At 30.8% G+C, this 24689-nt stretch overlaps 1 protein-coding gene across 2 annotated transcripts in view; it reads left to right on the forward strand.

Moving 5' to 3' along the window:
* The first annotated feature begins 1824 nt into the window (after positions 1-1824).
* LOC139499924 (agrin-like) overlaps positions 1825-24689 on the forward strand; it is a 50132-nt gene continuing 27267 nt past the window's right edge. Inside the window, exons 1-13 of one of the 2 annotated variants that reach the window (XM_071288564.1) lie at positions 1825-3377; positions 6391-6603; positions 7281-7307; positions 16075-16290; positions 16708-16817; positions 17903-18005; positions 18826-18917; positions 19283-19418; positions 20584-20781; positions 20939-21115; positions 21595-21727; positions 22982-23094; positions 23541-23678. In XM_071288564.1, coding sequence (XP_071144665.1) covers positions 3014-3377; positions 6391-6603; positions 7281-7307; positions 16075-16290; positions 16708-16817; positions 17903-18005; positions 18826-18917; positions 19283-19418; positions 20584-20781; positions 20939-21115; positions 21595-21727; positions 22982-23094; positions 23541-23678 — 2020 coding nt within the window. In that variant the 5' untranslated portion in view covers positions 1825-3013. The remainder of the gene's footprint in view (positions 3378-6390; positions 6604-7280; positions 7308-16074; positions 16291-16707; positions 16818-17902; positions 18006-18825; positions 18918-19282; positions 19419-20583; positions 20782-20938; positions 21116-21594; positions 21728-22981; positions 23095-23540; positions 23679-24689) is intronic. The other variant, XM_071288565.1, reaches the window with a different exon arrangement.

The raw sequence follows: 24689 nt of genomic DNA on the forward strand, positions 1-24689 counted from the left end.
GAAAAGGAATTATTTTTAATTTGAATTATGCGTCTCTAGTAGCTCTAAATGCATACAAAATTTCATAAAAATCCAGAAGTCTCTTGTACTACTTTTTGGTCTTTGTGTTGTTTAGTTAATATATCATTGAAGTATATCCTACATTTCTTTACATTAAGGGTCGCTGAGTGGTCTAATTGGATCAATCACTGTGTCACTAGCAGATAACCACTGAGGTTATGAGTCTGATATCCTGCATGCAGCAAGTGTGTTTGAATCCAATCTTAATTGACTCAGATTGTCAACTTTCTTACCAAAGGTGTTTGGTCTTTCCAGACACACCTGCCTCATCCACCAATAAAAAACTGACCCACAAAAAATAGCAAATTTATAAAAGTGGTGTAAAACATGAATCAATGAATAAAACTTTACATGTGTTTAATTACCTCCAACATAATAAGATGACTTTGACTCACAGTTCTTGCTTTTGTGACTTTGGGTTTAAAATCTCAATTTATTTCTCTGATACATAAAGACCTTCAGCAAACTTAAACCTTGGTTTAAAATCTCAGTTTATTTCTCTGATACATAAAGACCTTCAGCAAACTTAAACCTTGGTTTAAAATCTCAGTTTATTTCTCTGATACATAAAGACCTTCAGCAAACTTAAACCTTGGTTTAAAATCTCAGTTTATTTCTCTGATACATAAAGACCTTCAGCAAACTTAAACCTTGGTTTAAAATCTCAGTTTATTTCTCTGATACATAAAGACCTTCAGCAAACTTAAACCTTGGTTTAAAATCTCAGTTTATTTCTCTGATACATAAAGACCTTCAGCAAACTTAAACCTTGGTTTAAAATCTCAGTTTATTTCTCTGATACATAAAGACCTTCAGCAAAATTAAACCTTGGTTTAAAATCTCAGTTTATTTCTCTGATACATAAAGACCTTCAGCAAACCTAAACCTTCACTAAACTTAATTTGAAAGAAAACATGTACAAAAGGTTTTTGTGATATCCAATTGTTGATTTACTCTTTTATCAAATGTCATTATTTCAGTTTTAATCTGCATTGCAGAAGGCTAAAGCAGGTCTAGTAATTGTTTGACTCTTTCTGTTCTTACATCAGATAGAACGTTGGAATTTTTTTTTGATTCAATGAAAAGGAATGATTTTATATTTTGACTACAGTGATAGTTTTGAGTTGTAGCATGTGTGTCCTAGTCATAGCTTACATGTTAAAGAACAAAAGAACATGTATTTCCATTATAAATCAAAATTGCATATAGATGTTAACAGTGTATAATTGAGAGATTTTACAAAAGTTTTGTTTATATTGATTGTCAGTGATTGCTTTTGGATTCAGTCTATATGTATTTCTTTCTGGCACAAGTTCTTACAGAGCTACATTTATATGTGTCCACACTTGCTGTTATATATTAATTTGGAAATATATACAGTGTATATGATATAATCAGTTTTTGCAACTGAAAGATTTTCAAATCAATTAAAAATGATAAAAATCAAATCCTTTACTAAAGGAAAAAATTATAAAATGCAATGTAATATTTGCATCATTTACCTATAAAGTTTGACTGGCATTACCATTTGTACTTATTGTAATTCAAAGACTGAAAAGATTTTCATCTACTTTGCAAAGATTTCAGTAACAAAATCAAAACATCCTAGATTGTTATTCTTCTGGTTAAAAGGAACATTGACAAATTCATTAAAGCATTGAGGAATTTTCCATGGTGTAAAAGCAATCTAACGGCAGCCAGACTATATCCATTAGGGTTTATGTCAATACCATAAAAACACGGAATAAAAGCCATAAAATAATTGTTCCTAGGTTATGATTTCCGACGAGGGGAAACGTCAAAGCACCATGTCATATATTGTATTTTTACACAATCTAATGGAAGAATTCGTCTGGAGAGAAACTACTCTTATGGGAAAAATAGTGGGATAATGTAGAATTAATGACCAAGAAAAGTCAAAGTTCAGTTTTATACCAGAATTAGTACAAGACGTTTGCCTGAAGAGAGATTACGCAGAAAAGGAAGAACTTTCATTGATTCATTGTCAGGCTAAACTGGAGTGTTATTTTCTAATTAGCTCAGACTGCGATCACCATTAAAGATGGATTAGAATTGATTTGATCAAAATGTATTGAATTTTCAATGCATTTCATCGGAAAAATCTTCTAATAATGAAGTGAATTTGAAGCTGATCCTATCCATTAACAAATCGTCGCTTTAAAAAACACAGGGTTTCGTTTTACACATTTACACAATGAAATACTGGGTTAGATGAATGCTTTACATAATGGTGCTTTGATTTAGAATTAAGCTGTCATTTCGGGAGCAGATTAATAGTTATTACGGTAGAATCGTCAGCGTTCATGAAGGATTTTACATCAAAGTGCAGAAATATATTGATTATGTAGTTATTGCAATGGTTTTAAGCATCAGATGCGTTCAGCAAAAACTAAGAATTGTTGAAACATCGGCAAATCAGAAATCAGCCACATGAAAGTTTAATTACATGGATTCTTACGAGTTTGATTTTAGTTAAAAGTTAATAGACCTCAGAATAACATGCAAAAATAAATCTATTTGATTGGATAAATTGTGTACAGTTGTAATTAACTTGAATTTAGAAACAAATTAAGAACTTAGTTCTATATAAGAAGAAAATATCTGGAAATGAATTAATACTAAAGAGTTGAGGAAATCCATAAAACAAATGGTAAGCCCGTAACATACATCCCCTACTGGGAGGATTATAACAGCATTGGAGAGATATATCTACTATTGTTATAGATTTCTACAGATCATCGTGTTTACATATCCACAGCCCCCAGTAGACTCATGTGAAAGATTTTCCTTTAAATTGACTTGACAGATCGCACTTAAACTTGGTAATTAATTCCAACTGAATTGACAGGCAGGGAAATTTGAGGAAAACATAGGATTCTGTACATTATTGGAGATATGGTGGTTGATGTTGAAAGGTTTTTAAAATTCTAAAATGTATATAGTTTCTGATATGAGTATGAGAATGAGGAATTTACAACAATTCTATGCTGTTTTCTTCACACTGAGCCTTTTATTTAGCAAAGTGCCCTATACTGAAGGTTGCTACAAATTTCCTGAAGGTAAAAAGGACCCATGTGACGGAGTTTCTTGTCATTATGGGGCTATTTGTGTTCCTGCCAGTAACGGTATAAACAGTACATGTAAGATTCCTGACCGCTGTGATAATTACGGGGATAGTATTGAGAGTATACCAGTATGTGGTGATGATAATAGAGATTACGCTAACACTTGTGAAATGAGGAAAACAGCATTTCAACAGATGAGAAACATTACGGTTAAATATTTTGGAAAATGTGGTATGTAAGATATATGATTTTCTGTGCTTAGCTATTGGAGGGAAAATTTGGTAGTTAAGCTTTAAGGTTTTCTGTTGTTGTTGGAAGTAAAAGGTGGTATGCAAGCTTTAATATATTTTTTTCTGTGCATTGGTATGATTATTGTTAAAGCTTTACGACCTGCTGGGCATAACATGGAAAATGTTGTATGGAAAATTTATTCATTTTCAAGGCTGGGCATTACTTAGAAAAGGTTGTATGTAAGCTTTACAATATTTTCGTGCTCAGGGCATTCATTCCATTGAAAATGTGATATGTAAGCTTTGTAATATTTGGTGCTAGGAATTTTATATGAATTGCCACTAAACAAAGTAACTTTGATTTATTTTTATCTATCTTAGAGTAGATGAACTTTGAAATATTTAATATGACATTATTCTTGGTCAAGGAAATTTCAACCCATAATTACCTCTATATATTCCATGCTCTGAGTTGGAACAATTTTCAGTGTCAAAAGACTTAGCTTTTTACTATACATATTTGGATCATAATAAGAAGTACATATCTTTTTCTGGGAAATGATAACAGCTTAGTTTGTTTTCCTTAACTGAGCAATTTTAAATTTTGAAATGCTCTGAATTGAATTAGATATATAATTTTTTTCACTATTATACTGTCTTGGAGTCATGTCAATTTAGTGGATTTAATTTTTTTTTATTGAAGCTATCTGTGCTGTCTCGGTGAATGCATGCAATATTTGATATAATGATTTTGAAGATGAGTTTGTCTTTCTATTGTTGTGTATATATTTATTGATTTACTATTGAGCCTGATGATTGTACACCCTGTGGCAGTTTGGTGAATGATTTGATTATCCAAGATTCTTTGTCATCCATAATTACGTTATTTGTTCCAATGTCTCGTAGCCGTCAACTCGTGACAGAATTTATACAGCTAATTTCCAGACGAGTTGATAGGTATTTTATTTTGATATAATGAAAATTGATATTTTGGGAAGATTTTTTTATATCTAGGCCCAGTAGATAAATGTTTTAGTCCAAGGTGATATGTTCTTAATACATGCACTTTTTAAAATTTGAATATTTTAGTTAAAACCTCCGAAAAATTTAAATAACATGTTAAGTAATTTTCTGAAGCACTTTCTGGAACTCCAGAATGTCAATCAAAATGTATGTCCTTTTTAAGGGAGAAGACCTAAAAAGGGATCTGAAATTACAGGGTCAAGTTTAAGGTTTGGCAAACAAGACTATTTACAAAATAAATGATATACTACAGTTTAAAAGATTGGTGGTGGAAATGTTCAGAAACGTTACAATCTTACAAATTGTTATGTCTTTGAAAAGAAGTTACGTATAAACTTAATGCAATTTAAAACATTTTATGACATTAAAAGATGTGCATTATATTGAAATATTTGTTACAATCTCTGAAATTTATAAACATTTTGTAGATGTAGATCTTTCAAAAATATTTTTCTGAATTATTGATCTTACCAACAATTTCAATTATATGATACTGAAGTTATTTCCTTCAAATGGCAGTTTGCTTTTATGAAGTTTTCAGTCTTTCATCAATATATCCTTGTATGAAATAAAGTCTTTGTACTTGCAAGAAAACTTACAAATGACATATTGATATTATGGAGTCTCCTAACAAAGAGTCTGATAGCTTGCAGAGATTTTTTATTAGGCAGACTTGTGTCTTTTCCATTGAAATAATAGAATTTCATTTTATCAGAAACAATTTCATATAATGCTGTGTATGTTCCATTGAAATAATACAGTTTCATTTTATCAGAAATAATTTCATATAATGCTGTGTATTGAGCTATGTTGAAATTGATTTTTCGTAGCAAGAGGCAGAAAAATATTATTTTGTACATGGTTATAATTGGCAGCCATCATTTCCACCCTATTTCATTTTATATACAGAGTAAAAATCAATATTGTCTGCAGAGAAAAGCTGTGTATAGAGTAGATCATTCCTTTTTTACGACATCAAAGAATTTTTCCCCGTGGGCCATCTACACATTAATCCAATCAAAATAGAATCAATGCTCCGATAAAAATCAAACATACATGGCCAACATAGAAGTTTAATCCTCCGAGAATTTAGACGCATTCAGAAGATGATAATGGAGAATATCCCGAGATAATTACAAAACGGGAAAGCTGAAATAGATTGTGTAGCTAAAATGAAATTTACTCTGATAGTATTACCAGCCATGTTTATATTTTTAAAGCTGCCAGTAAATGGTTTTTGTCACGCATGAAATTTAGAAACAAATTCAACTAAACAACATCTGTAATGAATCAACGAAAAAAATGGCGAGAAATTTTAGACTGTTAGTGTCAGAAACAAAAGAACTTGTCATGCATGGGTAATTTCATCCTGCATACAACAAAATGATAATATCTTTGGTTTGAATGAGATACATTGATTTCATGTTTGTTTCAAAGAACATTATGAAAAGTGTAGAAATTGTGAAATGATATATTGTCAGTATTAAATAACATCAATTTAATGTAATGAATTTACTGTTAAGTAAGTAAAAACAGTTATATTAAATGTTATTCTAACATAACACTTTTATTTTAAAGTTTCTTGAATTCAATTGAAATTATAATACTTGAAGATTCCCTTCCTTTAGTTTTGGCTCTAAGGAACAAAAGTGGATGGTTAATGTGTTTATAACTGGCTCTCCTTTCTGCATTTTTATATAGATTAGACCATTTATTATCCAGGTTTTCCTGTAAGAATGGTTTTACATTAGTAATTTTTGGAGCCCTTTATAGCTTTCTGTTTGATGTGAGCCATTAGGCTCTTTGTTAAAGGCCAATATGACTGGAAAGTTAAGTCGTGCCTGCAACAAAAGTCTTAGAAGTGAGACTTGAGTATGCTGTTTCTTTAAATGGGACCAATATTAAACTATCCAATAAGATTTTCTGAGTTTGATATATGTATGCATGATGTTAGGTTATTTGGTTTTGATATTATTTTTCATTAATTCTAGACCCATGTGCTGGATTTTCCTGCCCCTATCCTCAAGCATGTATGCTGGATGCCAAAAGACAACCCACCTGTAGATGTAATACTGTATGTCCAGACGAGGTCAATATGGTTTGTGGGTCAAATGGCCATACCTACAGTAACCAGTGTTGGTTAGAGAGAGAGGCGTGTCGTAGTCAGACAGACCTAAAAGTTTTACACCCTGGCAGATGTAAAGGTATACCATGAATTCATTACACATACTTTAAACAATCAAATTAACTTTTATTAATGTGTCAAATAGATAACGTCCGTTGGCTGATAAGATCTTGCAATGGCTTCTAAAATCTTTTCAATGGTGTCTCTTTTCGTGCTAAAAACTGCTTGTGCTGGTTGTATGCGATGTTTAAATGTTAGTGAAATTCTCTTAAGTTGTTGTAATTTCTTCAATAAAAAATAGGAAACATTGTCTTATATAACTATATGATTTTATATCTAGGCTTATGATAAATCTGCATTTCTTGCATGACTTTTGTTATTCATCTTCAGTATTACCATATTACGGCTTTTCTACAAGTCTTTAAATGTTTGTTTGCTTCTGACATGTCTCGTATTAAATTATTTATTTTACTAGACAGATGCAACTATATATGATACCAAAATAATTTTATGGGAAAATATCATTGTTCTCAAGTTCAGTGGCAAATATCCTTTAAAATATTTGATACGAATCACATAATGAATCACACAATTATAAGCACTGAAATAAAAATGCCAGGAAATTTATTTAACTTAAAAAAAAGAAAGAAAAAAAATGAGAGAAAAAATGAATAAGGAGCAAACATACAATATACGTAAGCTTAGCCTCTAAGATTTCTCTTACATATTCTATAATATATCATCTTAAATTTCCAGATTTATTTACCAAATCTATTTTAGATGGTAAGGTTTTATTTACTTCTGCTTGTAAATTATTGGTTGATATTTAATTCCATGAACATTAAATTTGTACCTATATTTATATCTTTTAACAAAACTTTAGAACCATGAAAAGAGGAATACATTTGTAGTCCTTTTGGTTTTTATGTTTCATCAAGTTAAGTCTGTCAGACACAATATTTTGCTATTAAATGTAGACTTAATTGTTGATTTTAGTTTTATTCAAAATTTGTATTAGCAAGATAAAAAAAATAACAGTGGTAATTTCTAGAGTAAGAGACAAAAGCAATTGATTAAACCAGTTCTATACTTCATATGTAACATTTTCTACATTTTAAAACAAATTTAAAGACATTGACCAATTTTAATATTCATGGAATTTAATTTATTTTTAACAGATTTAACAATTTTAAAAGGGTAGAATGATATAGGTAAAAAAAACAAAAGACACACAATATTAGCCTTTTCATCACTTACTAGTCATACATAAATATAATCTAACATTGTGAATTATTACTGATTGTGCAAGGGCTGTAAAGCCAGTCAAGGTCATTTAAAATTCCTTATATACATTGTGAATGTTTTTAAGATATGATTTTATATGGAGAAAAACTGCATTGCATGCCAGATGTTTTCTCAAGAATGGACTGATTTTCATATTAAATGTTGTTGAAAGATAGTATGTTAATTTAACAGGAGAAGAAAATACCCAAGATGATTTCTATGGTAAAGATATAATGTTGTAAAACAATCTGTTTACTGTGGCATCTTATACAAGTAATCTCCAATCTTCTAATTTCTAATAAAAGTTTTCTCCCTTTTTCTAAAATCTTATACAAGTTATCTCCCTTTCTCTTAAATCTTATACAAGTTATCTCCCTTTCACTAAAATCTTATACAAGTTATCTCCCTTTCACTAAAATCTTATTCAAGTTATCTCCCTTTCACTGAAATCTTATACATATCTTCCTTAAATCTTATACATATCACCCTTTCACTGAATTCTATTACGAGTTATCTCCCTTTCACTTAAATCTTATAAAAGTTATCTCCCTTTCTCTTAAATCTTATACAAGTTATCTCCCTTTCACTTCAATATTATTCAAGTTATCTTCCTTTCACTTAAATTTTATAAAAGTTTTTTCCATTTCTCTTAAATCTTATACAAGTTATCTCCCTTTCACTTAAATATTATACAAGTTATCTCCCTTTCTCTTAAATCTTATAAAAGTTATCTCCCTTTCTGTTAAATCTTATACAAGATATCTCCCTTTCACCAAAATCTTATACAAGATATCTCCCTTTCACTTAAATCTTATACAAGTTATCTCCCTTTCACTTAAATCTTATAAAAGTTATCTCCCTTTCTCTTAAATCTTATACAAGTTATCTCCCTTTCACTTCAATATTATTCAAGTTATCTTCCTTTCACTTAAATTTTATAAAAGTTTTTTCCATTTCTCTTAAATCTTATACAAGTTATCTCCCTTTCACTTAAATATTATACAAGTTATCTCCCTTTCTCTTAAATCTTATAAAAGTTATCTCCCTTTCTGTTAAATCTTATACAAGATATCTCCCTTTCACCAAAATCTTATACAAGATATCTCCCTTTCACTTAAATCTTATACAAGTTATCTCCCTTTCACTTAAATCTTATAAAAGTTTTCTCCCTTTCTCTTAAATCTTATACAAGTTATCTCCCTTTCACCAAAATCTTATACAAGTCATCTCCCTTTCACTTAAATCTTATAAAAGTTATCTCCCTTTTTCTTAAATCTTATACAAGTTATCTTTCTTTCACTTTAATCTTATTCAATTTATCTTTCTTTCACTTAAATTTTAAACAAGTTATCTCCCTTTCACTTAAATCTTATACAAGTTATCTCCCTTTCTCTTAATTCTTATAAAAGTTATCTCCCTTTACGTTTCGGCCCGAGGGTATCACCAGCCCAGTAGTCAGCACTTCGGTGTTGACACGAATATCAATTATATGGTCATTTTTATAAATTTTCTGTTTACAAAACTTTGAATTTTTCGAAAAACTAAGGATTTTCTTACCCCAGGAGTAGATTACCTTAGCCGTATTGGGCACAACATTTTGGAATTTTGGGTCCTCAATGCTCTTCAACTTTGTATTTATTTGGCTTTTTGAACTATTTTGATCTGAGCGTCACTGATGAATCTTATGTAGACGAAACGCGCGTCTGGCGTATAAAATTATAATCCTGGTACTTTTGAAAACTATTTACACCACTGGGTCGAAGCCACTGCTGATGGACGTTTCGTCCCCGAGGGTATCACCAGCCCAGTAGTCAGCACTTCGGTGTTGACATGAATATCAATTATATGGTCATTTTTATAAATTTTCTGTTTACAAAACTTTGAATTTTTCAAAAAACTAAGGATTTTCTTACCCCAGGAGTAGATTACCTTAGCCGTATTTGGCACATCTTTTTGGAATTTTGGGTCCTCAATGCTCTTCAACTTTGTATTTATTTGGCTTTTTGAACTATTTTGATCTGAGCGTCACTGATGAGTCTATGTAGACAAACCGCGTCTGGCGTATACAATTATAATCCTGGTACTTTTGATAACTATTTCTGTTAAATCTTATACAAGATATCTCCCTTTCACCAAAATCTTGAAAAAGTTATCTCCCTTTCACCAAAATCTTATACAAGATATCTCCCTTTCACTTAAATCTTATACAAGTTATCTCCCCTTCACTTATTTCTTATACAAGTTATCTCCCTTTCACTGAAATCTTATACATATCTTCCTTTCACCAAAATCTTATACAGGGTGCAATCAACAGTTTTTTTCTATGACGTCACATTTTGAGGGACCATGCATAAGTGACCCTTAGTGGTGGACTGATTAATAAAGATACTTGTATAAAACTAGATATCACTGGAATCAGAATGTTCTCTAGTTTATAATGAAATAAAAAAAAATGTGTACTTTTAATATATTAAAAATATCCCATCAAATGAACATGGGGGAAAAAAGGTCTAATTTGAACATAAAAAACTTGAAACCTGGTCATGTGCACACCCATGAAGACATGATCCATGAACCTTTTACATAATCAAAAACTGTATGAAATTTGTAGGTTTTTACCTGGCCTTTCAAAAAAATCTTGTTTCAGGGTACAGTTTCCTGCTCCAAAAAGAGCTACAGTGGCTGCAAATAAGTTTTCAATTTTCACTGCCAAAAAAACAGGTTGTTTACAGTGTTGTCTCCCCTCAAAACATGTAAAGTTAATATAATTTTTAAAATTATTTCAATCATTCAACCTGTTTTAATTCAAAGCTAATTAACTAATTTTTACAATCAAATACAAAAAACATGATACTTTTTCACCAATTGAGTAAATAAACAGGGGTTGTTTCCCTCCATGGTTATTTTTAGTTGGGGAATAACCCCTAGTTTTTTATACGAAACTGTTTATAGCACCCACAAGCTATCTCGCTTTCACTTAAATATTATACAAGTTATCTCCCTTTCACCAAAATCTTATATAAGTTATCTCCCTTTCACTTAAATCTTATACGAGTTATCTCCCTTTCACTTAAATATACAAGTTATCTCCCTTTCACTTAAATCTTATACAGGTTATCTCCCTTTTTCTTAAAACATCTACTTTTTCACTTGTTATGTTTCTTCTCCACACAACATTTCACTTTGACATGACACTTCTAACTTCACTAACAACTTTAACTGTTTCTAATCTTCCTGCTCTTTCTATCTTGCAGTTGTGGTTCATTCTATATTTAATATTTTTCAGAAATAAAACATGCCAGGTCTGAAAAAAAATCTTTTTAGGTTGGTAAACATGGCCTCCTGAGGCAATCTTTGATTCTGTTTTCTACTTAAAAAATCTTTGCATCTGAAAGAAGAAAGTTAAGTGTTTGTGATTTATAAGAAAAAAAACACCCTCATTATAAGAAGTTGTCTACTCTTTGAGAAATTTTAAAAAGAGGTAAATTTATCAGGTTAGCAATTCAGGTTCTTCCTAGACTCAAAATTTCTACTTGACCTTATGGAAATGTACACATTGAACACAAATATGTAAATCTTCCCAACATTTAGTAACTATTTTATTGTTTCTGTAATTGTCATATTGACCATTTTAAATCAAATTTAAGGTTTTTATCCTGAAATAATTTTATTTTTTACCTTGAATCTATAATTCATTCAAGATAAACCAAGAGTTGTTATGAGCAAGTTTGTTTCTTTTAATTGTTTTGTTTTCTTGTCTGATTGGAATAGTCATTATAAGATAAATTGTCAGCCTTTTGGACTCTGTTTTCTGTCTTTTAAATGTTTTTTTTGTAATGTTATCTTTATCTTGCATTTTTGATTGAATAATGTATTAATCTTTTTTGTAATTGGTAAAAGCAAAAGATGGCAGACATTTTAAAAATTTTTAGGAAGAAAGATTTATTTTTAGGCATAGGAATGTTCAATGATAAAGATAGTTTTAGGGTATTTTGATATTGAGTGAAATGATATACTATATTGATTTGTAGTATAATATACAGCCCATATTGAAATTGATTTGATATTTATATTTATTGAATTTAGTTAAATTTTAGCCTTGAAGATTTTAGTTAAGAAAAATTGTATAAGATTTCACAGTTAAACCAAACACCAATATACCCTATACACATTATCTTAATATTAGTGTTGTCAGTCAGTTATAGTATACTTAAATATTGGTGCCTTAGTGAAATCATCCATTGTAAGGGTAAAGTATAATATAAACTTAACCCAAATTTTATTTGCATTCTTTTTTGTTAGAAGAAATTATAGTTATTTTCTAGTCATTTAATACTGTAAACTCTTCAAATATCAGATTCTATATTTCAATTTTAAATAAAATATCACCAGTTTAGACTGTTAATGTTTGTGATGACAGGATGAGCTCAGAAAATGTTTGTGATGACAGGATGAGCTCAGAATAGTTTTACTTTAGAGAATTGAAGGTCAAATTTAAGATTGTATGTGCAGATATACACGTTGACTAAGATTTATATTTCCCAAAAATATTTAAAAAAGGAAATCTGTCTGACAAACAACAGTTTGATATGAGACATAACATTTTATGCAAATTGATGATTGTGAGGTGTATTTGTAATGAGTACTGTGGATTCATTTATTTTTGTGGGTACCAATTTTGTGGTTTTAGGAAAACTAGCATATTCGTTGATATTAATTTTATAGTTTTTTGCAAAGTCTGCATACATTCCTTTAGAAAATTTGTTTTGTTTAACATTTAAATTTGTGGTTCACCTCAAATCACGAAATCCACTTTAAATTGAAATACTAAAATAAATGAATCCGCAAAAGATACTGGTAAACATACATGGGGCCATAAAAAAGAATAGGTTTGTTTGCCCAAACGCTACCTACCCAGAAAAAAGCTGCCTACTCAAATTCTTTTATTGTTTTGATATGAAGAAGTTTTTTTTTAATCAGATAGGCATGAAGACTAATAAACACCCGATACTTCAATTTCTCTTTTTGAAAAAAAAAGAAAATGCCTACCTACTTACCCACTGTCTCAACCTTTGGGTAGGGTTTGGGCAAACCAAAATATTTTTAATTGTGGCCCCGAGTGTAATGAATATAAACAAAAAATGTGGTATAATTGCCAATGAGGCAACTCTCCACATTAGAGACAAAAATGACACAAATTAAGAACAAAAGGTCATTGTATGGCCTTCAACAATAAGCATAAAAGGCCACATAATGAGTCTATTCATCCTATTGAGAACAAAAAAACATTGCAGTTACCATTAATGACATATAGAAGAAATATTTAAGAGCATGATTAGTGTAAATATAAAGAGTGTAAATGGCTTTTTAGTTTTGAACCCCTTCTAAAAGTCATCATCTGGGGGGAAATTTCATTCAGTTAGGTTAGTTTCAGAATTTTTTTCAATCATCATCATCAAAATTCTGATAAAAATCCAGTATTTCCTTTGGGTCACAAAATGTTATATTTTTGTTGTGTTGCTTTTCTACATGAATGTTTGATACTATAATGTTATAAACTTTATTAAAGAAGAGAAATACACACTTAAAGAGTTATAAAGCACTTTCCTTAAGTGGTCTACATGGCTTTACACAAGAAAACATGAGCAGTCATGGCAAATTAGCTGTATCACTCTAACCTTAATTTTGTTTAAATTTAAAAGATTATTTTAGCACACAATACTTGTTGTTAATAACACTGTTTTGATTTGCTTATAACATCCTAGAACATTGCACAGAAATTCATTTATAGACAATTTAGGCTTTCCTCACATTGTACAGTGCTTGAATTATAGAGCTAACTAGTTTCCATTTATTCTTTACATACCAATAGAACTTGGCATAATGATACCATAGTATTAGCCCTTTTTTTATTGAAATTTATTTTTGATCATCATTGCAAGTAAAAAATAACATAGTTATACTGTTTTAATAACAAGAAGAAAAAAAAGCAATTGGCAGCAGATTTGAGGTTTAATTTTTTGTCAAGGTAGTTTTATGAAGTTGAAGGTCAACCAACTTGAAACTCTGACAGTACACATGTTCCCTATGGTATGATCATTAAGATTTTAATGCCAAATTAGAGTTTTGACCTCAATGTCACTGTCCACTGAACATAGAATATAATAGTTAAGTTGGGCATCATCGTGTTACACTATGAACACATTTTTTGTTTATTTTAATTTTGTAATGGGAAGGGTTGGTATTACTTACATATTGCTTGGCAACATTAAAATTACATCATAATATGAATGACCATTTAAAACCTTAATACAATACTTTAAATGATATTTTTTAATTTCAGGGAATTAAGATTCAAGACTTATTTTGTATTTTCTATACATTTAATGGATAATTGTTAAGATAGTTCATACTGTTATGCATCATACATGAGAAAGCTTCACAGATGGCCACATCAAAGATCATTACACTGACTTTAAATCTGATCTTTCTTTAATTATTCATTTAACATGTTGATTTCTATGTGATCTGTCTGAGATCGATACAAAGACAGACAGAATGTGTTTGGTTGCATGAACGTGTATCTGTTTTAATCATAGCTTAGAACATTTAATGTATAATTATAGTTGTTGAAGATGTATTAAATTTATCATCATTTCAGGAGTGAATGGATAATATTGTAAAGTGGCTGATTTCATCAGAGATTACATTTACCGATTTGAAGGGCCAAACTTATTCTTAAAAATTTGTTTTGACAAATTTTCCTGCTTTTGATTCTGCTTTAATAATTATTTAAAAAAAAATTATATTCAGGAAGATTTTGTGATATTATTAGTTTTGCAATAAGCCCCTCTCAAATCTTTCCCATGTTAACCTCATTGTCTTCTTATTGAGTTATGTTATCATTTTAAAGGGTTTAGAAAATCATCTGATGTCCGCCTTACCATTTTTGCCTCCAATTTTATTTTTATCTTGAGGTTCAGGTTTTAAAATAATAATGAATTGAGACATATTAGGGATAAATATAAATGAGAAAAAAAAAACTGTGGTCACTCTCTGTCGCTTACATTTAATACTACTGAAGATTATTATTTAATTCAGTATTTTAAGAGTTTGTTTTCTTGCCTGAGTATTATTTACTCCCACATGTTTTTTTTTCAGCGATGGACAGGACTCTATATTATCGTCAACTTGGAAATACATTAATACCGAACCCACATAAATATCTTTATTAACTGTAACAACATGACTAGTGTTAAACCATTCAAACAGGGTTATGAAGGGTCTAATCTATATAAAAAAATGAGAAACGAGAAACATTTATGAACCACAAATGAAAACCACTGATTATCAGGTTCATAAAATATTCATTTTAACAATAGTATATATACAAGACGTAAAACTTTTTGCAAATACCAGAACAGTTGATTTTAACATGCTTAAAAGTGAAGTTAGTATACACCAATTAGACAGCAATCTTAGAACACCAATAACAAAAAAATAATTCTGAGGTCAACATATCATTTGATTGAATATAAGACAAATAACAATACCATATATTGTAAACCTGTAAATCTTTCTTAATATAAAAAAGTGTAAATGCGTTGAACAGAAATGATCTGCCTACAATGTTGCTTGTTCAGCTGTTAACACATAAATATCTCACAACAAAGATTTTGTTCAGCTGTTTAATAGAATTGAGAAAGGAAATGGGGAATATGTCAGATAGACAGTCACCCCAACCAAAGAGCAGACAACAGCAATATCTCAACAACAGAAATATCTCAACCGAGAAATATCTCAAAAACATAAATGGTCTACAAATATTAACACATAAATATTTCTTCAACAAGAGATATATACATGTAAAAAAAAATGCTTACAATTTAACTTAAGTTTGATTAATTAAATTTCGTATTACAGTAGGCCTTATGAGTAAAAGTATAACTAATTCAAAGTAACAATGCTAAATGTATTTAGATATATCTCTAGTTAAACTTTCAAAGTTTAGTTTTTTTTTCTAAAGTTATAAAAGTTTTCAAATAAATGCTAAGATTGGTATACTACTTCTACATTTACTTCTCCATTACTTAAATACTAAATATGAGTTACTCACTTACAGAGGTTTTTTTTCTAAAGTTATACTGTAAATTTTAAGTTTTTGAATAAAAACTAAAATTTTGATACTTCTGCATTTATACTTGTAAATATATTTCTATAGTTTGTCCATTATTTTAATACTAAATGTGAGTTACCTCCCTTACAGAGGACAATCCTTGTAAACTGATCAAATGTGACTACGGGGAGGTCTGTAGGATAGACCATGAGGGCAAAGGTCATTGTGAATGTCCACCATCCTGTCAGCTGGTCATCAATAAAGTGTGTGGTACTGACGATGTGACCTATGACAACGAGTGTGAACTACGGAGAAGAGCATGCCAGAATAAAACTGTGGTGGATATAAAGCACTTAGGAGCATGTGGTAAAGGATATATTTCTGTTAGAACTAAGATATATGCTCGTTTATAAACTTTGAACCGAATCAGCCAAAAAATTATTTTCAAAACCTGATGCATTTTTGATGATGATTTCATAAGCATACACCAAAACATGTTGAGGAAAATCTGGATTCAGAATATTTTGTTTGTTCTCTGCTTGAAAAGAACATTTATTTTTTATCAATTTTGGAATTTAAAAATATTTTTTTTAGGAAAAAACCTAGACCCTCCCTTGAAGTTAAATGGTTGTTTCCTTATAGGAAATGTTATATCAGTATGTAAAGTTAAGATAATTTATCATGCTATTTTGTACATCAGTAAAAACAGTGTAAGGATTTGTATAAGCTGTTCTGTCTACAAGTCTAATACATTATAATGTAGACTTGTATCTTCTGTTGCAGGTGGAGAACACTGTAAAACACGATGTGGGCACGGTGCCAGATGTGTAAAACAAAATGGTGTAGAAACATGTGTCTGTCCACACAAGTGCCAGGATGGATATTTTGAACCAGTCAGTATTATCAAATCTTTTTTTTAATGCCCCAGCAGTAGAGAAGGGGCACAAAGTTTTACCCTTGTCAATCTATATGTACTTACTTACCTCCCAAAATTGGTTTCCATTCTCTAATTTGAGTCTGCCTTAATGGAATGTTATGAAACTTATACACAATGCTGATTACCACAAAATACAGATCAAGTTTAAATTTTGATGGTGTTACTTTAATCATTATCTAGTTATGCCCATTTATAAATAGAAAAATTGCAAAATTTTTAGTTTCCGTTCTGTAACTTAAGTTGTCCCAACCAAACATAATGATACCTATACACACTACTTATTTCCACAGAACTCAGATCAAGTATAGATTTGGGTAGCTTGGCATCATCTGTGTCAATGAGGAAACATTCCATTTATTTTCTATTTTAATTTGCCATAATCCTTCTTTAAGGCCTTTTTAGCTCACTTTATTATACAACTAATCTGTGATTGTGAAGCAGTGATGCCACATTTGGTTGTAATTTGGTAGCAAACATGACAGTCAGATGCCCCATTTGGTTGTAATTTGGTAGCAAACATGACAGTCAGATGCCACATTTGGTTGTAATTTGGTAGCAAACATGAGTCAGATGCCACATTTGGTTGTAATTTGGTAGCAAACATGACAGTCAGATGCCCCATTTGGTTGTAATTTGGTAGCAAACATGACAGTCAGATGCCACATTTAGTTGTAATTTGGTAGCAAACATGACAGTCAGATGCCACATTTGGTTGTAATTTGGTAGCAAACATGACAGTCAGATGCCCCCTTTGGTTGTAATTTGGTAGCAAACATGACAGTCAGATGCCACATTTGGTTGTAATTTGGTAGCAAACATGACAGTCAGATGCCACATTTGGTTGTAATTTGGTAGCAAACATGACAGTCAGATGCCACATTTGGTTGTAATTTGATATCAAAATGAATTTGTGCAGCCGCACCATCCTTTAATTAACAGAAAATATGAATGAAAGTTCCATGGCAGTGATGTATACATGTATATGAATTTTTAATATCAGTATGAAGGAATTTATTTGATATATCTTTCTTATTTTGACAGGTATGTGGTAGTGATGGGAAGACATACAAGAATTTCTGTAGGCTCCAGGAATACAACTGTCTCCAGAAAACTAATATCATCAAGGAACATGATGGACTTTGTAGTACGTCACATAATTGTAGATTATCAATGGTTTTTTTTTAAACAAAGGGTACTTCTCAGCTTCTATTCACCAAAAGGTGACAGGTCTGAGATGAGATGTTACAGGGAAACAACTTCCAGTTTAAAAGACTATTGATAAGGGATTAATATGAAAAGTTATCCCAAAGAAAGTTTAAAGGAAAAAAATCACACAATAGCAATGAAGGGTAGAAGTGGTCTTAAGTTCAGCTCTAGCTAGTAGTTTCTAAACAAATTGCTAGTAGCTTTCATAAAAATAAAGCCTGAAATTACCAGACATAAGAAGAATTGGTGAATGCTTGTACAGTTTTTTTTAGTTTTATTAACCCTTTCCTCCATTGAATTTTTTTTTTTGCATACTTGATTCGCATAGGATTTTTCAATAAAACTCTGATAATATGTTTTCAAGTATTAATGCATTGCGAAAAACAAATATTTCATCAAATAAATTTGAGTCAGATATTCTTATGATATTCCTTTTCATATTGGACACAAATTTTATTTACCGGTAGTCTACTCCAGACACTTTGTAGTCAAAGCCTTTCAACTGAGGTACTACACAGGCGTCAAAAGGCGTCATTATGGAGTAAAGTGGGTGGCGTCAAAAGGCTTCACTATGGAGGAAAGGGATGATAAGGCAATAAAAAGCAATCTTTATTTCCATTTGAACCAACAGAAATAAGGTAACATAACAAGTGTTTTGTTCTGCTATCATTTTTCTTTAGTTTTTGTGATTAATGAAACTAAAAAAAAAGAATTCTCAAGCTAATAATTTATTGACTACATTTTATAAACTTTTTCAGATGGCTGTGGGAAACAAGAAACATGTGAACATTATTCCTTCTGTTATCGTTCTGGTAACAGTGCTAAATGTGTCTGTCCAACATGTGAAGAGGTTAGTATCAAATAGCTATAACATGCATTTTGTAAGTCCTCTCAAGATTGATCTAGTTATGTGTTGTATGAGTTTGTCCCAAGAATAAAGAGGAAAAGTATGTATTTTGTAAAATATTTGGAAAGACATTACTCTCTCTGTGATCACTCTGGTAACAATAAATGTGTATAGAGAATTTTTTATTTTTTATTTTTGATATAAAAGTATTCAATAATCAAGGTTTTATACCAAACCTTAGAATGCTTGAATATGTACTTAAATTTTTGTCTTTAATTTTTTTATATCATAAAAGAAAATTCACACAAGATAAGGGAGTAATTAAATGGTTAAGCAATTCATTGATAAAATTTTATTGTGTTTTGCAGAATACAGTAGCCAAGGTTTGTGGATCCGATGGAAGGACTTATGACAATGAGTGTAAATTACGGAAAACTTCCTGTATGAACTCTACATTTATAACTGTGGCTTCGGATGGAGAATGTGTGAAGGATCCTTACAATGGTAGGTATTCTGTAAATTCATTGATACACAGGTATGTATAGGGTTCTCGGTGGCTGAGTGGTCTTAAAATTGACAATGGAAATGGGGAATATTTCAAAGGGACAACAACCCAACCAAAGAGAAGATGACAGCTGAAGGCCACCAATGGGTCAACACAATGAGAAAATCTTAGTAGTTTATCTGTAGTGATTCTGATAACACTGAGCTTGTTAGTTTTGACTGTGGCAATGTTTGATTCAGATATTGATTGCAAGTTGAGGCTATGTCGGTACTCCTACTTCTTCTACGGATTAAAACCCTCTGCCATATTATAGCCAACAGTTCTGAAAACGGAGTTTAAACGCCAACAATTAATCATTCATGTGATATTAAATATCAATTACCAAATAATAAGAGGAAGAATTAGACCCAAAATAAGTTTTAATAGAACTATGCATAAAACAGGTATATTTTGTTGAAATTATGTGCAATTCACTGATTGATTGATTTGCTTTAACACCACATCAGCACATAAAGGCTATATCAAGGCCACATATAATTTAGTGCAACTGAATCTGAAATATCAAATTAGCAAACTGTGTAGCATTTTTAATTATATAGATACAGTACAGTTAATTATAAATTAGGGAAACAATATGCCTTTGAAACTAACAATGTTATTTATTTTATAACGTATCGTTGCAATATGTTATCACACATTTGATAATGATATTTTATGTTATTTGATATTGTAGTGATGCAATATGTAATCACACATTTGACACTAATATTTATAGATTATCGTTGATCATCTCAACAAGATTGATTTTCTCGCTTGAGCCGGGACGGCGAAAGCAAGAAAGGCAATCGAGTTGAGATGATCAATGATAATCTGTTCATCGCTATTTTACTTATGACGACGTTGTCAATTTCATGTCAATTTCGTTAGCAACGCCACGTGCCTGCTTAGTTTCTAGCGATAATTTTCCATCTCAAACGAGTAGCATGATATAAAAATTATCGCAAAAAAAGATCAAAGGAAAAATGCACAAAATAGCGATAAAAGATGTTATTTTGTAGCAATGTGTAGAAGACGGCGGTCTAAATTTGTAGAGATCTGTAGAAATGACCACTGTGTGTGTCCTAGGAGCTGTCCACTCTACTAATATTTAATATTATTTTGTAGCAATGTGTAGAAGAAGGCGGTGTAAGTTTGGAGAGATCTGTAGAAATGACCATTGTGTGTGTTCTAGGAGCTGTCCACTCTACGGTGATCCTATCTGTGGCAGTAATGGAAAGACGTACAGAAACAAATGTGAGATGATGAAAGACGGGTGTAGACAGAGGGTAGATCTAACAATACAACATAATGGCAGATGTGAAGGTATAGTCAATTTATAGACAACTTTCCAATTTTGATTTTATGAATTAACTGCCCAGGTTGACCTGAGGTCATTTTGGGGAAAAGTGTCATTGGATGTTATAACGTGAACATGCATGTTTTGTGATGTCAAATTTTCATATACTGTTTATTATTTCAGAAACATGTGACCCAAGTATTCAATGTCCAGAGACGGTCAGAATGGTTTGTGCAAACAATGGCAAGACCTATATAAATGAATGTACAATGAAGAAGGAAGCCTGCAGACTGAACACCAATCTACAGATTGTAGATTTAGGCTCATGTGAAGATGAGCGAGAGGGCTCTACGTCTGGAGGTAATATTTTACTGCATGAGGCTTAGGGCTCTTCTTGAGAATTTTAGGAAAGGGCCTCTGTATTAGTATGTGTTCCCAAAACAACAACTAATAGATGTGCTATGGTTGACATTAAGAAAATCAAAAATAAAAGCAAGAAAGAATAAGATAGTGAAACTATCTACTTGTACAGGGCCAGTCATTGTTCGGCTCTCAACAGTAAGGAAAATACATACAATTTGATGTAAAAAAGCTATTAAAAGACCGAATTTGTAAAGATTTTAATTTATTTCTATTTAGATGCTTCAACAACATACTTATATCACTTATCCTTCCCTATAAATGAGAAGTAACAAATTATTGAAACTTCATTTGCATGTGAATTTGTAATTTAAGGTCACTGGTTGCATGTTTGTAAATACCATATATTATAGAACCCGGCATGTTGATGTTGTTTTGATGTTGTAAATATAATTTTTATCATAAAAACAAAAACTCAGATGGAGGCTCTGGTGATGAAGAAGTCTTATTGATTTGTGAGGAAAATGTCAACTGTAGATTTGGCGGGAAATGTGTAGCAGACGGTCACTTTGGTTATAGATGTGATTGTAACAAGAACTGTAAAGCTGTCAGGTAAGAAATATTGTTAATTGCAAATGGCCGATTCAGGGAGAGGGGGAGGTGTTGATTGGATATATGTCTCTCCTTGATCGGAACAAATATAATGTTTTGCTTGAAATTGTCCAAAATAATTTTGTTTTACCATTTTTGACAATTAGGCCCTCTCTTTCCTGGATTTGCCCCTGATTGCCATAATAATAAATCAGTGTTATCACCATGGATCATAACATTCAGCTTTATGTTTACTAGTTATAAGCTGTATTATAATGGGAATATCATTGGTCAAAAATATTTAAGGTGAAAGTTTGAATGTGAATAGCATCAGTATAAATTTTTATTGTGACAGTAATCAGTACTCCCACTTACTTTTGAAGCTTAGCAGTAGAAAGTGATTCGAAATAAATTGTGCAATTAAAAATGTTCTTTACCTCTGATATTTTAGCATTATCGATAACCCTGATTCTTAAATATACTTGCTGTTATCTTACAACTGATTTAAAAAAAAACATTGTAGTAAAACATAAAATCAATATTAAGGGGGTTCGCGGGTCTAAATCCTTTATATAGGATTTCTCTATATTTTTCTATAAATGAACTTTGTCTTATAGTTAATAGAAAAATAAAATAAAAAAGTGGGGTCACCGTTCATTTGTGCTCACAATCTGCCTTCGAAAGAAGCATACGTTTGTGTAAAGGTGTTTTTTTTTCTGTTGAAGTAATAGAAGAAATAAAGATAATATCGAAATAAAAAGAGAAATTTATTACAGAAATCGCTCAAATTTTACAATAATTTAGTTTAAGTACAGCTTATATGGAAATTAAATTAAAAAATATAGGTCACCGATGAGTTAAAAAAGATATTTCAATTTTAAAGCCAAAAAATGGCATTTTTCCACCAAAGGGAGATAATTTGAAACTTTTTCAATGATGTATACATTTAAAAAGTCATCTGGGGCCAACACGAATTGATTGGTTTGAATGATTTGTGTACCATATGATAAAGTAACAACTACAAAAGGTAATAAATAAAATTTGTAATGAAAAACAAATGTTTAATTTTTTTCTGAAATTTTCATACCCTCGAGCCTCCTTAATCATAAGATCTTTTTATGAAAAGAGCCACTGATCTGGAGCCAATTTGTTTTAAAAGAACTAAATTTTAAGACTTTGGGCTGATTCTTAGTTCTAACATTGTCCTAGAGACAAGTCCAAATAGTGAAAATCCTCATGAAATAAATTGTAGTTAATTTAGTTCCGGTTTTGTAGACAAACAGTTTGTGGATCTGATGGGAAGACTTATGGCAGCCTTTGTCAGTTAGAAGAAGAGGCATGTTCACAACAGAAAGAAATTGCCAAGATTGATTTAGAAAACTGTAATGGTATGTTTGGGTTTGCCTCTCTCGGTTACTTAATCATGAAAAAAGAATATGAATAGAAGAAATATAGGTTAACTTTTAATAATTATATTACATGTATGTTTCATTATAATACGTTATTTTGATTGGCTAACAGCAGTCTCTTGTCATTCTGAAATTAGCGCTTGTTTCAAATTAAATGTAATATTCATGATAACACAAGCTCTGCAATTTCAATTCTTATAATGATTTCCAACTTATGCTTTTCAGGAGTTATGGCTCTTGATTACCTTAATAACATTTGAGCTAATAAATGCAAGTGAAACCTTATATATGTTATCTCGTCATATTAACATAAAATTTAACAATGAGATTTTAGCTTCTAAATGCAAGTAAAACCTGCTTTGCTGTTGATAACCTCATGTTATCTTGTCAAATGAATATAAAATTTAATGATTATTTTTTATAAGAAATGGAGGAAGCATCTTGTGATGGGTTTTCCCCATTGGTTAATCCAGTGACCAATTTAGACTATTACTGTACAGAGGAGAACAGTTGCCCAGAAAAGAGTTACTGTCATCTTAATTTCCATAAATGCTGCAAAGAAGGTACTGTATATATTATTGTAAATATTTAGTAGTTAAGAAATGGTGCTGGATTTTTTAATATTAATTTGTGCTTATTGTAGTTGATATTAAAGTGAGCTATGCAATGTATTGGTGCTTGTTATTGTGATATTTTGTCTTTAATCCGAAAAAAAAACTGTGCTCTAAAACCACTTGGGCCAAACTAGACCAAATTTGGTCACAAACATCATTACATTTTAATTTTTTTTTTTTATAATCAAATCCTGTATGAACATATCATTAGAAAACATGACGGATGTGACAAAATGGAATATAGTAGTCAAAGTCATCTCTTCATAAAAGTTATAAAAGATACCAGGCTTATAATTCTGTACATCATACAAGAGTTTCTTCTACATGAGACTCATCAGTGGATGCTCATATAAAAAACAGAATTTAGAAGATAAAGGAAAACATTTATCTCATAAAGATCATCATTTGATTATCTACCATTCATCTTATTAGATTTTTACTCCTTAAAGATATTTAAAAATATGAAGTGTTAGAAACGATCTCTTCAAAAATTGCCTAAGTGGCTTTTAATAGCTTGCTTGCCTCGAGAGAAGGGTCACATCATGGACTTTATCATTGGTATTTGCTGATTTTCGACTAAGCTTGCAGTATTTAGAATAAGTTTCATGATTGACCAACTGGGTGTCAGAGTACTACTGTGTCCAGGAAGAACTACATGTCTTTCTTCGGACTATTACCTTAAGCTTGTGAACACTTATGTTAAAAATCGGGCTCTACTTTAATATCAGTCCAGTAGTTCGAAGTTAGATTTATATTCATATTACTGTACACTTATAATTGTTCTTGTTCAGATATGCATGCAATATCTGCCAATGGACATTAAAAGGAGTAGGTCCAGTAAGAGCCCTTTTTGGCCCCAAAATATAGCAGTTTTACAAAATTGTTAAAATGTAAACTTTTAGTTATTTATTGGATAGAGGAATGGTTCTGCTACATAAATATGGGCTGTTTTTTTACAAT

The sequence above is a fragment of the Mytilus edulis genome, chromosome 13 (genome assembly GCF_963676685.1).
Source record: "Mytilus edulis chromosome 13, xbMytEdul2.2, whole genome shotgun sequence".
In the NCBI taxonomy this organism is placed as follows: domain Eukaryota; kingdom Metazoa; phylum Mollusca; class Bivalvia; order Mytilida; family Mytilidae; genus Mytilus; species Mytilus edulis.